Source organism: Fundulus heteroclitus, chromosome 18 (assembly GCF_011125445.2).
Source record: "Fundulus heteroclitus isolate FHET01 chromosome 18, MU-UCD_Fhet_4.1, whole genome shotgun sequence".
In the NCBI taxonomy this organism is placed as follows: domain Eukaryota; kingdom Metazoa; phylum Chordata; class Actinopteri; order Cyprinodontiformes; family Fundulidae; genus Fundulus; species Fundulus heteroclitus.
The window spans coordinates 31019257-31033354 of NC_046378.1; the positions used below are offsets into that span (position 1 = coordinate 31019257).

The 14098-nt window shown below is 36.5% G+C and overlaps 1 protein-coding gene across 1 annotated transcript in view; it reads left to right on the forward strand.

Moving 5' to 3' along the window:
* b3glcta (beta 3-glucosyltransferase a) overlaps nt 1-14098 on the forward strand; it is a 100553-nt gene that overhangs the window by 14728 nt on the left and 71727 nt on the right. The window contains exon 2 of the mRNA XM_012852474.3: nt 7481-7524. Coding sequence (XP_012707928.3) covers nt 7481-7524 — 44 coding nt within the window. The remainder of the gene's footprint in view (nt 1-7480; nt 7525-14098) is intronic.

Here is a 14098-nt window from a genome sequence, read left to right on the forward strand (position 1 = left end):
TAAAATAAAAACAATGTAAAAATGTAATTATTTTGTTCCTTTTTTTTTACAAATAGAATAGGAAATAGAATAGGTTTCACAAATTTCAAATTATGTTTTTAGGGTCAGTATAGAACAATGTATTTCAGGATTAATTAGTTCAATACCTGTCACATAACTGTCTCTCTTAAAGGCATGATGCTGCATTAAATAATCATTTCACATCACTTTACTACACCTATGATATGGTATACTCAGTTTGAGGTATACACAAACTATTATGACATTTTTGTTTTTTGAAAAATTCAGCAGTATGACCACTGCAGCTCTCGCTCACCATATTCACCACATGTATGCACCACTCCTACATAACTGATGCAGTTGTGACTCTAATATTGCATAACTGACTAAATAATTTTACCTAAACTCATGCATCACTTGGGAAACGGTATTCTGGGAATGGTGTATGTTTCAAATTAACGCACATAACCTACTTCATGATTAATCTGGCTATTATTTTTCTAACCACTTGTAAGAACAAAAACAAAACAAAAATGTAGAAGATCAGCTGGTCTTTAACAAGTGTTACTGGATTAAATCTTTTAAATACATAAAAGTATAGACATTATTTAACTGTGCATCTTATATCAGCGATTAGCGAGCTTAGCCCAGTTAGGATTGCTAACTCTAAAGATCAACTTTCATGCACATTTCCTAAAGAAAGCAGACCCCTAACCCTAACTTAGATTTTCCAAAAAAGCTGCCAACATTTCAAAGTATAGCATGTTCCATAACAGAAGGAAACCCATTTGAAATTTAATTTCAATCAATGAAAAATAAGTATAATCCCAGTATACACTTGCACTATTAGCTTCAGGAGCTCATTAAAACAATATGCGCGCTTTAAAGACATGACAAGACTTGATGTGGCACAGCATGTGCTTAATTTCCTTACATTTAAACCAATTTAACACATGTTTTTCAATACACACAGATGTACCTGGCAAAATAGAAGATACTGGGTTGGAGGTATGTTCAAATTTGAACCTAATATAATTAGATGCTGTCAAGATGTATATAAAAAGCAGAAAATATGGTTCATGTATATATACAATGTCAAAGTTAGAAGGTTACAGCAGTAATTTTTTTCCTGGCACTGAAATTGTGTGATTTATTCCTACAACAGAATCTGTTTGTTTGTTTTGTCTTTTCTACATTTTGATTATTTGTGGCAATCATGCTGTCAGTTTGGTAGCAATTACTACAAATTGTTTTGGTTTATTTATGGTTTGGTGAATGGTAACACGGTAAAGGTCTCCAGCCTAGCCAGTGTGCCAGTTTGAGATTCTCACAATATGTTCAATCTGAGGGAAAAATACCGTACCTGTTGTATTGTGGCACCAAGACAGTTTTTTTTTTTTGTAAGCTTGAGAGCTGCAGCTCCTCTTCATGGTTCTGGAGGAGAAGAGTATGAGCTGAATCGAGGTTTAATGGCCCTCAGCTTATTTGTTCATTGGTCTGAGAAGTGATTTGTGGATGTGGCAGTTTTGCAGTATGCTTTACATTAGCGTTGTGTTCTTCGGATTATTTTAGAGATATTATTGCTTTTGCCAGATAAGTGTGTCTTTTTTTCAGAACAGTTGCAGCTGGAGTTTCAGTTTTCTCTACCCAGCCTGTTTAGCTTCCTCTGGACGCCTCATTTAGCTCTACTCCACATGGCCATGGTGATCGAAGATTTATTTATTTTTTATGCTGCTGTCTTACTCATTTGCATACATGTTAATATTGTACACCAACGGAAATGCTTTTGCTAATGGGATTTAGTGACTTCAAAGGATTAACAGGCGTTTTCTCCTGTTCTTTTGTACTCATGGAAATCTGAATGAAGTGGAAATTTAAATGAGAATCTGACACACTGTCAAACAAGCAAGCCATAATTTCATTATTAAAAAAATACTGTTCTTTAGAAAAGAAATGGCTATAGGCGAACCTTTACATTTGTTATTGGTACGCAGTTGTTTTTTGCAATGTCTTGGAATTTGATAAACCCAACTTCATTATTTCCCATTGTTAATCTTCCCCGTTAATTACCTGGACATCTGATTTATAATAATAATAATAATAAATAATAAATAATAATAATAATAATAATAATGATGATGATGATGATGATGATGATGATGATGATGATGATGATGATGATGATAATAATAATAATAATAATAATAATAATAATAATAATAATAATAATAATAATAATGATAATAATGATATTTAAGTGTTTAGATAAAAATCATGAAACAAAACCAATGAAAAAACTTAACCAGCAAAAGCTTCTATAATTATTATTATTATTATTATTATTATTATTATTATTATTATTATTATTATTATTTTCTTTTTCATTCTAACATAATTTCTATAATTTATTGACTGAAATGAAGTTTCATCCAGTAAGCCCCTTAGTGAGGCTTCCTGGTTGGAAACAACTCCTGTGATTATGCAGCGTGAGGAGGCACTGAAAAGGAGGCGCTCCCTTTAGCGCTGAACATTATATATAGAGTTACTCTCCCCTCTCTCAATGGGGTAAGCCATGAAAAGATGGGAATTCAGAACCGTTGTGGCAGAATATCATATTTTGAGTGTGAATGTATTCCCGTAGGAAGCCTGGTTTTTTCAGCAGATGTTGCATTTTTTAATCATGAGAAACTTGGCATATTATGATTCTAGATGACAAGATTCCCATTTAGCGCACTCTGCATATATCTGGATTTTTGCTTAAGCGTAAAAGTGAAAATGTATTTGATCCTAAGTAGATTTTAAAGCTTATGCACACCATTTGTTCTTTCTTTCACAACAGGCATGCTTTTGGGTGAATACACTGATCTGAGGACCCTACATTTAGGTCACCTTACTGAGAACATGTAGCATTTTTTTTCTCAAAAATTTCAAGTCTTTTAGCAGTATGCGGCTAGTGGTATCAAGCTTTGGCTGAACTCATATCTCTATTTCAGACCCAGCCATTGCCATTTGATCTAAAACTGTTTTCATTTCGTGCCCACAAGCACATCACATTTCATGCCCGTGTAGATAACCACTTCGTATTAATTTATTTCTATTAGTAGGTGGGCATTTAGATGAATTTTGGAAATTATATAAAAAAAGTCTAAATTACATTTATAATAAATTAATAATTTTTGTCTGTTTTTTTTTTGTTTTTTTGTTTAGATGTTATAGCCACCTCCTTGCCCATTAGTTTTGGATCTGAAACTCTGTTTGACACATCTAAGGATGATAAGTTTCAGATCAAACCACAGTAACCATGGGCGCTCGTAGATAACATTTGATGGAGTCCAGGTGTTTCCAATTTTGACAGCAAAATTAAGAATCAAGGCTGGCCGAATGACAATATTTTGGGTCAACATCTTTTTAAGTCATTCTGTGTTTTTTTTTATCTTTGCTCATAATTGTCGGTTTTCTTTCCCATGAAACGTGCAGTAGACTAAAACAAGCTGGTTTATAAAGCAGCTTCTTTTCCCTTCAGTAACTCCAATTATCTGGTGGAGGAGATATTTCAAGTGGCTACGCATTGTTGTTTTTTCAGCTCCCCTCCTCAAAAAGATGCAAGGTCAGTCTTGAAAAAATGAAAGAACCAGAAGCAAGGTGCTTGTTTTTTTTTTTTTTTTTTTTTTCAGTCGGCACATATATAATTCTACATTTGACATTTTCTCTCGTAATAGTATTTCCACTGAGGTGGAGAAAGGCGGAGAAATGTCTCAGCACTGCAGCTACCACACGAGGCATGCGTAGCACCAGTATGTAACAAAAATTAAATCAGTCTCACTAAATCAGACAGTCTCAAACATTTAAACCTATCTATCTAACGCCTTTTTATCTGAAGGGTATTTTTTTTTATTTTTTAAGAAACTTAAACTACATCAAAGGAATGATAAATGTATTTATTCTCAGAATCATAATATTAAAGTGGACATATCATGCAAAATCCACTTTTTAGCCCTTCTTTTAGCTATTTTAGCTGCTGAGAAGGCTGATTCTGTAAACGTTACAACATCACCACTCTGAATGCATATGTTTTGCACACTCTTAACCATCAGGAAGGTTTCATTGCACAAATCTGCATATAAATCTGCATATAAAGATTTATGTAAATTACACAAGATTTACTGCAGGTTTTACATGTCACTAATGTGAATTCATACTTCTCTTTGACACTTAACTATCCCGAATGTTTTATTGCACAATACTGCATATCAAGTTTAAGAATATTGCACAAGATTCCCCACAAACTGAAAGTATCATCAAATAAGCTTTAAGTGACTCTGACTCTAAGTTGCTCTGAGACAAACTTTAGGACAGGGGCAAAAAAGGGGCTGGTAGTGCAACAATAAGGAAATCAGACCAAAGCATTGCATTTCCTCTTTATATAGACCAAAACTGAATGATTTAAAAGTGAAAAGGAAGGCACTGAAAAGCATGGAATGTCCCCTTTAACACTTTGGTTGTAAATTAGTAAATGGTTGCAATGCTTTTAGCCAAAAGAATCAATTATAAACCAGGACTCATTTTTACTAATGTAATGATTATTTATAAGTGGAAGGACATAAACAACTATTTAATTCTGATAAAGTTGGAGAAGTAACTTTCAGGCTTTCTTTACCTGACAAAGACTGAAACCTTGGTGCCAGAAAACTGCCTTATCATTTGACAGGACAGAAGGTTCCTCCATTTTGGGTCAGATGGCGTTTATCTTTGCAGAACCAGCTTGGGCTTTTGCTCTAGGCTCCATCAGGTCTCTGTACCATCTCTCTCGGCCAGCTGTCTCTCACAAAGTTTCTGTCTCCTCAGGGAATTTTTTCTGATGCTGGAAGGCAATACCTGGCTTGGACTTTAGAATTGTTACCAATCCAAAAAACTACCTTTCTCAAAGATTAAAAAAAAAAGGTTTTAGTGAATAAAAGCAAAAAAACTGAGTTTTAAATAACATGGATCGACCTTGTTTGTGAACTCGACTTCTTGGTCTGTGTATCCGCTGATTCTGCGGTACATCACTGAGGCCGTCTCTCTGGCGTTTCCTACCATCTCTTAATCATTTTTCACTCCACTCTGACTCATCCCTCATATGTTTTTTGCCATGTCTATCCTACAAACGTAATTGTTAGGGAAGATAGATTCAACAGGTTTTTTTTTTAATCATTTGTTTACCTTTTCAGAGAGACCACGTTCCAAAATAAACGAGACTGTATTTCTGCAACAGACATCAATGTGTTAAGAGCACTCAAACCTTCTTACAAGAGGAAAAGGACAAGGTTACACTCTGTTGAGAGTTTGAATCTTACCAGAAAAAAGATGATTTCTTAAAAATGATTAAGTTTGACATGTGTTCACATGCATTTAAATTCTACTAAAAGCTGGAAACATTTGCTAACATTATACTTGTATTCATTGTGTTTGGACCATGTCAAGAGCGCATACTGTGGGAGTAAAACATGATTTAGTTCAATCTAATGTAATTTGTTAGTTTTTTTTTTTTTACCATTCTTACTCCAAATAGTAAAGTGTTTATATTTGTGTAAAAAAAAAAAAATCATGGTGCAAGGTTATGGTTATGGTGTGTTCATTAGCATTTCATAGTCTTACACAGCCCTTTACTCATAGTTGTGCTATACACGCCACAAGCATAGCATTGCAGAGATGACACTAATTATGACCCGCATAGATCTAATTAAGAGTAAAGTTCAGTGCACAGATCTAAGTGCTCTTATTTTGCAAAATGTGTGAACAATTGACTCATATTCCTTCCTTATTTTTCACACTGCATCTGCATTTATGACGCACGTAAAAGGCATCACTTCCAGTCGAATAATCGCATATTTCTAACATTAAGTTTCTCCAACATTGTTAATGACAGCGAGTCTGAGTAAGAATGGGACAGGGAGCAAACAAGAGAGGGTGCACAAACACTTCATGCCTGCATCTTCCCATTCCCTTCCTTCCTCCTTCCATTCTATGGTGGAGGAGCGACACGATCAGCACCCACTCCAGCTCAGACAACCATCAAAGGGAAAGTAAAACACAAAACTGTGCAGATCTCCATTAAAATTTTATAATTATTTATGAAAAGAAAACCCATCGAGATAAATATCGTACTGTATATTGGCATTCAGACCAAAAAAAATATATTATTTTTGGTCCATATCACACACCCCTAGCTGCAATAATGAACTATTTTCTTTAAAATACACATTTTGAACTAATTTTAGCATGCAGTCTTCTATGGTAGGAGTTTATCCGCTTTCTGCATGTTGACCTTACAATGTTTGCCCACTCTACCCAGAAAAAGTCCTCTAAATCTGTGAGCTTGTCAGGACATCTCTCGTCAACCTCGGTCCAACTGAGACACACCAAACAAGAACTGTTCCCACTTCAAATGGTTTTCTGACAGATTTAGTTCTGAACTCTGACTCAGTCGTTCCAAAACAAAACTGTCTTCTGTTGATGTGAATGTATCCTTGGAGTCACTGTGATGCTGCGAAATAAAATCCCACAATGCTGCCACCATCATCCCTCAGTGGCCATGGTGTTACTTTTTGTAATATAGAGTGGTGGTACTGGTCCAAATATATATCTTTTACAATTGTTGTAATAAGTTTGAGATTCCTTCAGTAATTAACACATTTATGAGATTTTAGCCAGGCTATGATAGATAGGCTTTTGTCATCCTACCCTGTACAGTACAGCTGTGCAGAATACAGCATAGTGTTTATGTGAGTGAGTGCATGTGTGTGTGCATGCCTTTTGTGCTTTTTTATCTACAATGATTAGGTGCATTACTTTATTAATTTGTTTTGAACTAATAGTGCTTTGAACTCAGAAGTGTTTCAAAAATTTCACTCAATTTAAGGAAATGGTTGGAAGACGATGAATGGATGGATGTTATTACCAATGGATGGATGATCGCTTACTCAATATAATTATTATTTGACGAAATTACTGCAAATTGGAGCATTAAAGGTTAAGAGATTGTATTCTATAATAAAAAAGGGAGATCATATTGGACCTTTTTGAGTGTGTTTTTATTTTATTTTTTTCTGCGCCACAGGTAAATAATTCCAGCCATCTTTCCCGTTCAAAAAACAGATCGTTTGTGTTTAGGTTAGAGTCAGGACCCTCTGTAACTGTGTAACCACTGCTGTGGTGAGTCAGAAAGAGAAATTGAACCATTCCCTTATTTAAATTAATTATGTTTTTTAATTGTCAGGGGGTGCCTCAGAATGTTTCTGATGTATTGATTTGTAATCACTGCAAATTTGTCTGCAAAGATTTTTCTGTCTCTTCATCAGCAGCAACGCAATTAGATAGATGCTCTCTGGTCTCTAATTGCAAATTATGATGGATGAATGATGCATCACACCATGCAATCCAAATGTGACTCTTGGATGTTCCATTTTATGGTTTAATTTCATTTTTTTCTTCCCAACAGTTTTCATCAGTGCTGTTGCTGCTGGATCAGCTGAAGGCTCTCAGGTAAGAAAAATACTGTCATTGAAAAAAAGGCAAACTCAGAATGTTGCTCTGTTATGACTTGTCTGTTACTTTTCTTTTAAAAATCACATCAATAAACTAATAAGAGGTTTTCAGATTTTTGACTTTCTCAGCAGAACATTTTCCTCTAATGATTTTGCTTTCATATTTTCTGCAGTCTGCAGTTGTTTTGCTTTATAAAAAATTCAAATGTTCAGTTGCTCTGCTTCTTATTGGTGTGAGAGGATGTTGACAGTAAGCCTCTTGGCAGATGTGCTTACTATCACAGAAATGGGAAATTACTGTCTTGCTTTTTACTGATGTCAACTAATTCTCTTGCCACCCATTCACTGTGCAACTGTTGTGTAAACAAATGCAAATATAGTCTTCAAGTAAAACTCCAGTGTTGGCTCTGTGGATGGGAATGATCCTGACTGATTGAGCCCATGGAAATCAAGTAAAGCCCCTAGGCACTAATATAAAGGGAATTACACATTTTCTCTGTTTGCTATTTTATCAGCCTGCATCTTAAGAAGAATACTCAAAGCTTAATATTCTATATATAATAAAATCATTGCTGCCAGTTACCTTTTAACATGATAAAGCAAATCAACCTATTACATGTTTTATAATCTAAATCATGTAATAATAATAATAATAATGATAATGATAATGATGATGATAATAATGATGCTAATGATGAGTCACATAACAGTCACATAATTGTTATATTTACTACATCAGTAAAGAAAGACCAGTCTATTTGTTTGCAAGTAGTTTTTTTATATAGAGTAGGTTTTTTTTTTTTTTTTTTTTTTTTACAAAACCACCAATTATAATCATAGTTATCTTTATTTGGCATCGACTCCGGCTACAGCGTGCAGAAAGCATATATGATGGATGTAGGGAAGGTTAGCCCTGATGATCTTCGCGGCAGACCTAATTGTTTGGTGCAGTGTGGACCCGTCATTTTTTGTGGATAAGCCAAATCACACAGTGATGGATGTACATAGGACAGACTGAATGATGGTGGTGTAGAAAATGACCAGCCACGCTGGGCGAAGGTTGTACTTCTTGAATTGCCACAAGAGGAACATCTCAGGTTCTCAGAAAGGGTGGTTTCTTGGAAGCGGAAGAGATCCAGAACAGTGTTGTTAAGGATGGTTATGGGAGGCAGTGTGGGTGGGTGGGGGGAGTCCACTGTTATCTCCGCAGTCTTCAGTTGGTTAAACTCCAGGTGGTTCTAACTGCACTATTGGACCAGCCAATCCAATTCCTGTCCATATGCTTGACAGGACTTGACAGGACTTGTCACTGTCCCAGATCAGATGGATGACAGTGTATGCAAAGACAGAGTTTGACAGACAGGTCCAAAGACGTGCAGTCATTTGTGTAGAGGGGGAAGAGAGGTGTGGAGAGAGCACAACCCTGGGAGGTGCATCTCCACGTCCATTATCAAATCCCCAAGCTCTTTTTCAGCATCTGACGTACACTTTGGTGGCGGGATGTAAACCCTGACCACAATGAATGAGGATAATTCTGTTGTGCAATTATACACTGTTTAAAGTTATTTAATGTTTCATAAATAACTTTCTGTCTGTTAAGTATTTCTGGAGGATATCAGCTCTAAAGCTGATATCAGGACAATAGTTGAAAGGGATGATACGAGCACTAGCGATCTTTTAACAGCAAACTCTGCACACACAGAATAAATGAGTGACAACTTCTCTTCAAGTTCAAGAATTTATTAACAGAAATTAATAAATTTATTAAATTATTTATCAATAGTATCTCGTCATTAATATTCCATGTTTTTGCGGTAATAATGCTCATAGCACCATCGAATGATGGCGGAGCGAAATGAACAAGCCTTATGCTTTTAAACGACCGTATTTGAATAACCGGAAATCGGAAGTTACCAGAAGCTAATAGCATTTTGGCTAGTGGATTTTCGGCGCCAACTTTAAAGACTTCAGCTTTATTTTTAGTCATAATGAGTGGGCCGGGTAACATAAACATTAATACCTGTGGAGATAGCGTTTGTTATAACCATAAAAACACACTCGAATCATATCAGCAATGACCTGATACAGAATGGTAGCATTAGCTGCGCCCGTTAGCTCTTTGTTTTAAAAACACGATGTGGACGCATTACACAAACATTTCCAAATGAACCATTTACTCTCCCTGTGGTCTCTCTGCCGAACCTGTCGGTGCCTCGAGTGAGTCCGGTCCACTTTGGCCATCCCAGGAAGGAAGCAGTGATCTAGGGAAAACCGTTGGTCTTTCCAGCAGCGGGCTAGCCTGCGGCTATGAGCTAACCGACAGAGTGGTATGGGGGCAGAGAGCTCCGACGTCCTGCAGGCAGTCTCTAGGCTCTCAGCTTGTCTGGTGAGAGAAGGCAACCGATCCCCGTCGTCTCAAGTCCGCTTTCCTGGAACAGCTGACAAAAATAAACAAAAGCTGTGTTGGCATTCTGTACTTCGCGGCTGGTTGCGCAGAAGTCAGAGTGCAACTTAGCTTCGGTCGGGTCGATGATTCTCCGAATTCAGTCAGGTCCTCTGCTCAGCAGAGGACGATAATTTTCTCCCCCTTTGTCACTCCATTGAACCCGGCAGACGAGTTTCACAGAATGCCTGTTCTGTGCAGTTTGTGGGCTTTTGGGGCCTTAGGCCCGCATGGTGCTAGCTGTTCTCAAGCCAGCCTATCTCCTCCTTTGTCTCAGGCAGGAAGAAGGTGAAGAATACTGGATTCCATGTAGCTTGCAGGGGTGGCTCGCAAGCCAACCTTTCCTCGGCAGCCCCAGGGAGGAAGAACAGACTGAGAGACTGGTCAGCAGTGCTCTGACCTTTTGTCTGGGGAGTGGGTTCACAGCAGGCACCCTGATGTGCAGGCGGATCCTTGGTGGATGTGAAACACTTCTGGTCCTTTTTTTTTACTCTTTCCCCATGTCACACATTGTTCAAAATTAACATAATTAAGCCATTGTGTGATGGTATAACACTTCTCTCTGTGAATAATAGGTTTGCAGTTTATAAAGAATTACTCCAAGAGGGAACTGCATGTCTTCTGCAAACAACTTTTGTTTGTATGAAAGCAGATTTTACCTCTTCTCTTTTCCTCCGAGAGCTCAACTTTGCAGTCTGTAGTGCACAGGTCCAGGATGGGTTCTTCCAGCCTGAAGAACCCATCACTGAAACAGAAGGTGGCCAATCCAGGGAAGACTGAGGTTCTTGTGCTAAGAAGGAGCAGCTGGTTCATTTTGTGCTGTAGGAAGCGAAAATTTGCCGGGTGAATAGACTGAGGTGGACAGTGCAGTCCTTGCTGTTGGCGGGCAATGCAATATTTTACTATATTTGATTGTAAAAGATTAGAATATGATGATGACTTAGGGTTCTTACCAATGTAATTTTGATAAAGTTGTCAAAATTACGCTGAAATTACACCGTTACAGCACAACATGGATGTTTAAGAGGAACATAGAAAATTATTTATCAATAGTATCTCTGCCATGAACCTTGAAACAAAACGGTTTTAAACAAGACCAAAATTGAGGCTCAACTGTATTAAAAAAAAATGCAAATAACTTTTTTAAAGCCCCTGCTCGGTTCATTTATTAACATCCTCAACCACCCAAGAGTTGACAGAAATATGTAAAATAAGTGGATTTGCAGGACTAAGCTCAAGGTCAAAAATGATTTAGTTGTGGCAGCTGAAAACCAGGCCCTTAACATGAAGGATCATCAGTGTGCTGTCCTTGTTCAAACTGTGGACAGTAGGTGCAGAATGTCTCATCAATAAGAGGGACATAGAGATGAAGATGCCAACTGACTGCACTCAAGTGCATAACGAAAATCCCAAGTACTTGCACTGGGCTTTGCTAAAGTAGCTTGGCCAAGTGCCTCATCACTGGCACAACCACAAGCCAGAAAAAAAAAAAAAAACAACAGACATAAATCAGTTGACCATTATGTGCCAAATCCTTCGAGATTTAAATGTCGTATACTTGGAAAACAAAGGCTAGATTGGCTCTGGGTGTCTTGGGTGTTGTTAGAAAAGTCCCCACTGAGTTCCAAAAACACGTTTTTAAACCAGACCTTCCAATTCACTCACTCCCCCAAAAAATTACTTCATAGGGATTGTCCATATCTTAAGGAAGGTCCTGTCTATTCCACTTTGAAAATGTCCTCATAGAATCAAAGAATAGAATAGAGTATTTTATTAGTTACCACGGCAAAATTTCTCTTTTTCTCTGTATTTCTCATTGTACTGTCTCCACATATTCTAAACACTAAAGTCTCACTGTTCAGGTAGAGCCCCAATAAAAAAAGACAATGTTGAAAGCTACAAGGGCACATCAACATTAATAAAAAATTGTAATGGATACATTGACACAACAATGATGATAAAACATATTTTACTACTACATCACCGATTTTAGTTAAGTCCAAAATTCTGTCAATGCAGAGTTAGATATCAGACTATTTGAATTGAATTGAATTTTGTTTTTAAGTAAAATGTACATGTTAAATAGTATGTTAAATTATTTACATCCTTCTTGACGATCATCAAGTCTGTCTTAGAATTGCTGACAAGCTTTTAGGATGTCTCTGACTTTTATTTGTCGACTTCTCATTCACTTTAACACTATTCAGCTTACCAACTCATCACTGAAGCTGTTGAAATATGTCACAATTTACTTTTTCCTTGATAAATTGGATTTTACGTTGTCTAACAGAGAGCATTTAGAGACTGATCGTAAATGGCACATTGCTGAGTATACTCTCTCCTCCCCTGGGTTTCCCTAAGGATGTGTTCTGTCACCTTATGTTGTACATCCTGTCAGAGGTGGGTCAAGTAGCCACAATTGAAACTTATTTAAGTAAGAGTAGCACTATTTTCACATATGTTTTACTCAAGTAAAAGAAAAAAGTAACCAACCAAGACATGACTCAAGTACAAGTAAAAAAGTATTCGGAAAGAAGGCCACTCAAGTACCGAGTGACTGATCTGACATATGATTCAATATTTAAAAATTATGCACTTGGACAGACGAAAATGTAGTTATGTACATATTGAGGTATTACAAAGACTAAAATGAGAAAATGTACAATAATTTACATAATTACAAAATAATTTAGGCCAAATAACTTATGCACCCAATTCTTACGGCAGATGATGTATAACTCAGTGGGGACTTTTCTAAGAAAAGATGTAACCCTTGCTCATTGCCTGTTTGTTTGTCAGTTTTTGCCTTCATTATGTGTAATGTGAACTGTAATGTGAACCAGAGTACCAAGAGAGAGAAATTTCAAATAAAATATGCTATTCTAGTCTATCTATTCTATTCTGCAGGATTCAATTCAATTCAATTCAATTTTATTTATATAGCGCCAATTCATAAAGCATGTCTTCTCAAGGGACTTTACAAAGTCAAATTCAATCACATTATACAGATTAGGTCAGAATGGTCAAAAAAAAAAAAAAAAGGATGACTTGGAAACTGTTAAAAATAGCCATCAACAGCTTAATTTCCTTGGTAAATTTGAGGTTAATGTCAATAGAAAAACAATATTCATTCTAAATCTTTCATTAAATCCATTTTAACACTGTTTAACATTGCCTGGGTTGGAAACATCACAATTATCAGTTCTACAAAGTAAAGTATGGTGGTAAAAGTGGCCAGTAATAATAATAATAATAATAAAAACGTATTTCCCATCCGCTGTATATGACCAGCAGGTGTGAAGAGGCAGAGCCAAAACTACCCTCTGAACCAAACCTACCCACTGCACAATGAGTTCAAAGTGCTTCCCTCAGGCCAAAGATGCAGAGGCACACAGGTTAGGAGCAATAGAAAGGAAAATTCTTTTGTTACCCATGCAATAGCTTTCTGAAATAAATACACACAATCTGTTTTTAGTCACTTGTGATAGTTTTGTATTGGGCAGGATGTTAGATCTGAGCTGTCTTTAATTGTTGCACTGTTTTTCTTGAAGACCCGTTGCAAACTGAGTTTCCCATATGGGAGAGTAAAATGATTATTATGATGATGATGGTGATAATGATGAGTGGTATTTAGCTATTTTATATTTGGTGACGATGAGCTCCAAGTCTTTGAGGCCAAAACATTAATTTTACTTCCAGTCTGACAAAACATGTTAGTAGAATTAAAAGATTGATTTAAACCTAAATCTGTCAAGGGTACGAATAAGTTTGGGCTTAGCTGTACTCAAGAGTGCACTTTACTTAAGTGTTGTTGTCAAATACCTTCGAAATTAGAATAAATTGTCTTAGTCAGCCAAACCAGTTTTGGCCAGAGTGTACTTATAGTCTTAAGTATATAGAAGTTGCTTAGGTTGCTGTGCAAACTTGTTGAAGTCTGTTCTTAAAAAAGATTGTTTGGTTTCAATTCTATGTTGCATGTTTTTCCTCAACAGCTGTTTTTATGTTGATAAGTGGTGATAAAAAAATTGAGTATCTATCTAGAAAGAAAAATACAGACATCACATTTTGTCCATATCACCCACCCCTTACACACACATCCGTTTGTATCAAAAATAAAATTCCCAATCAA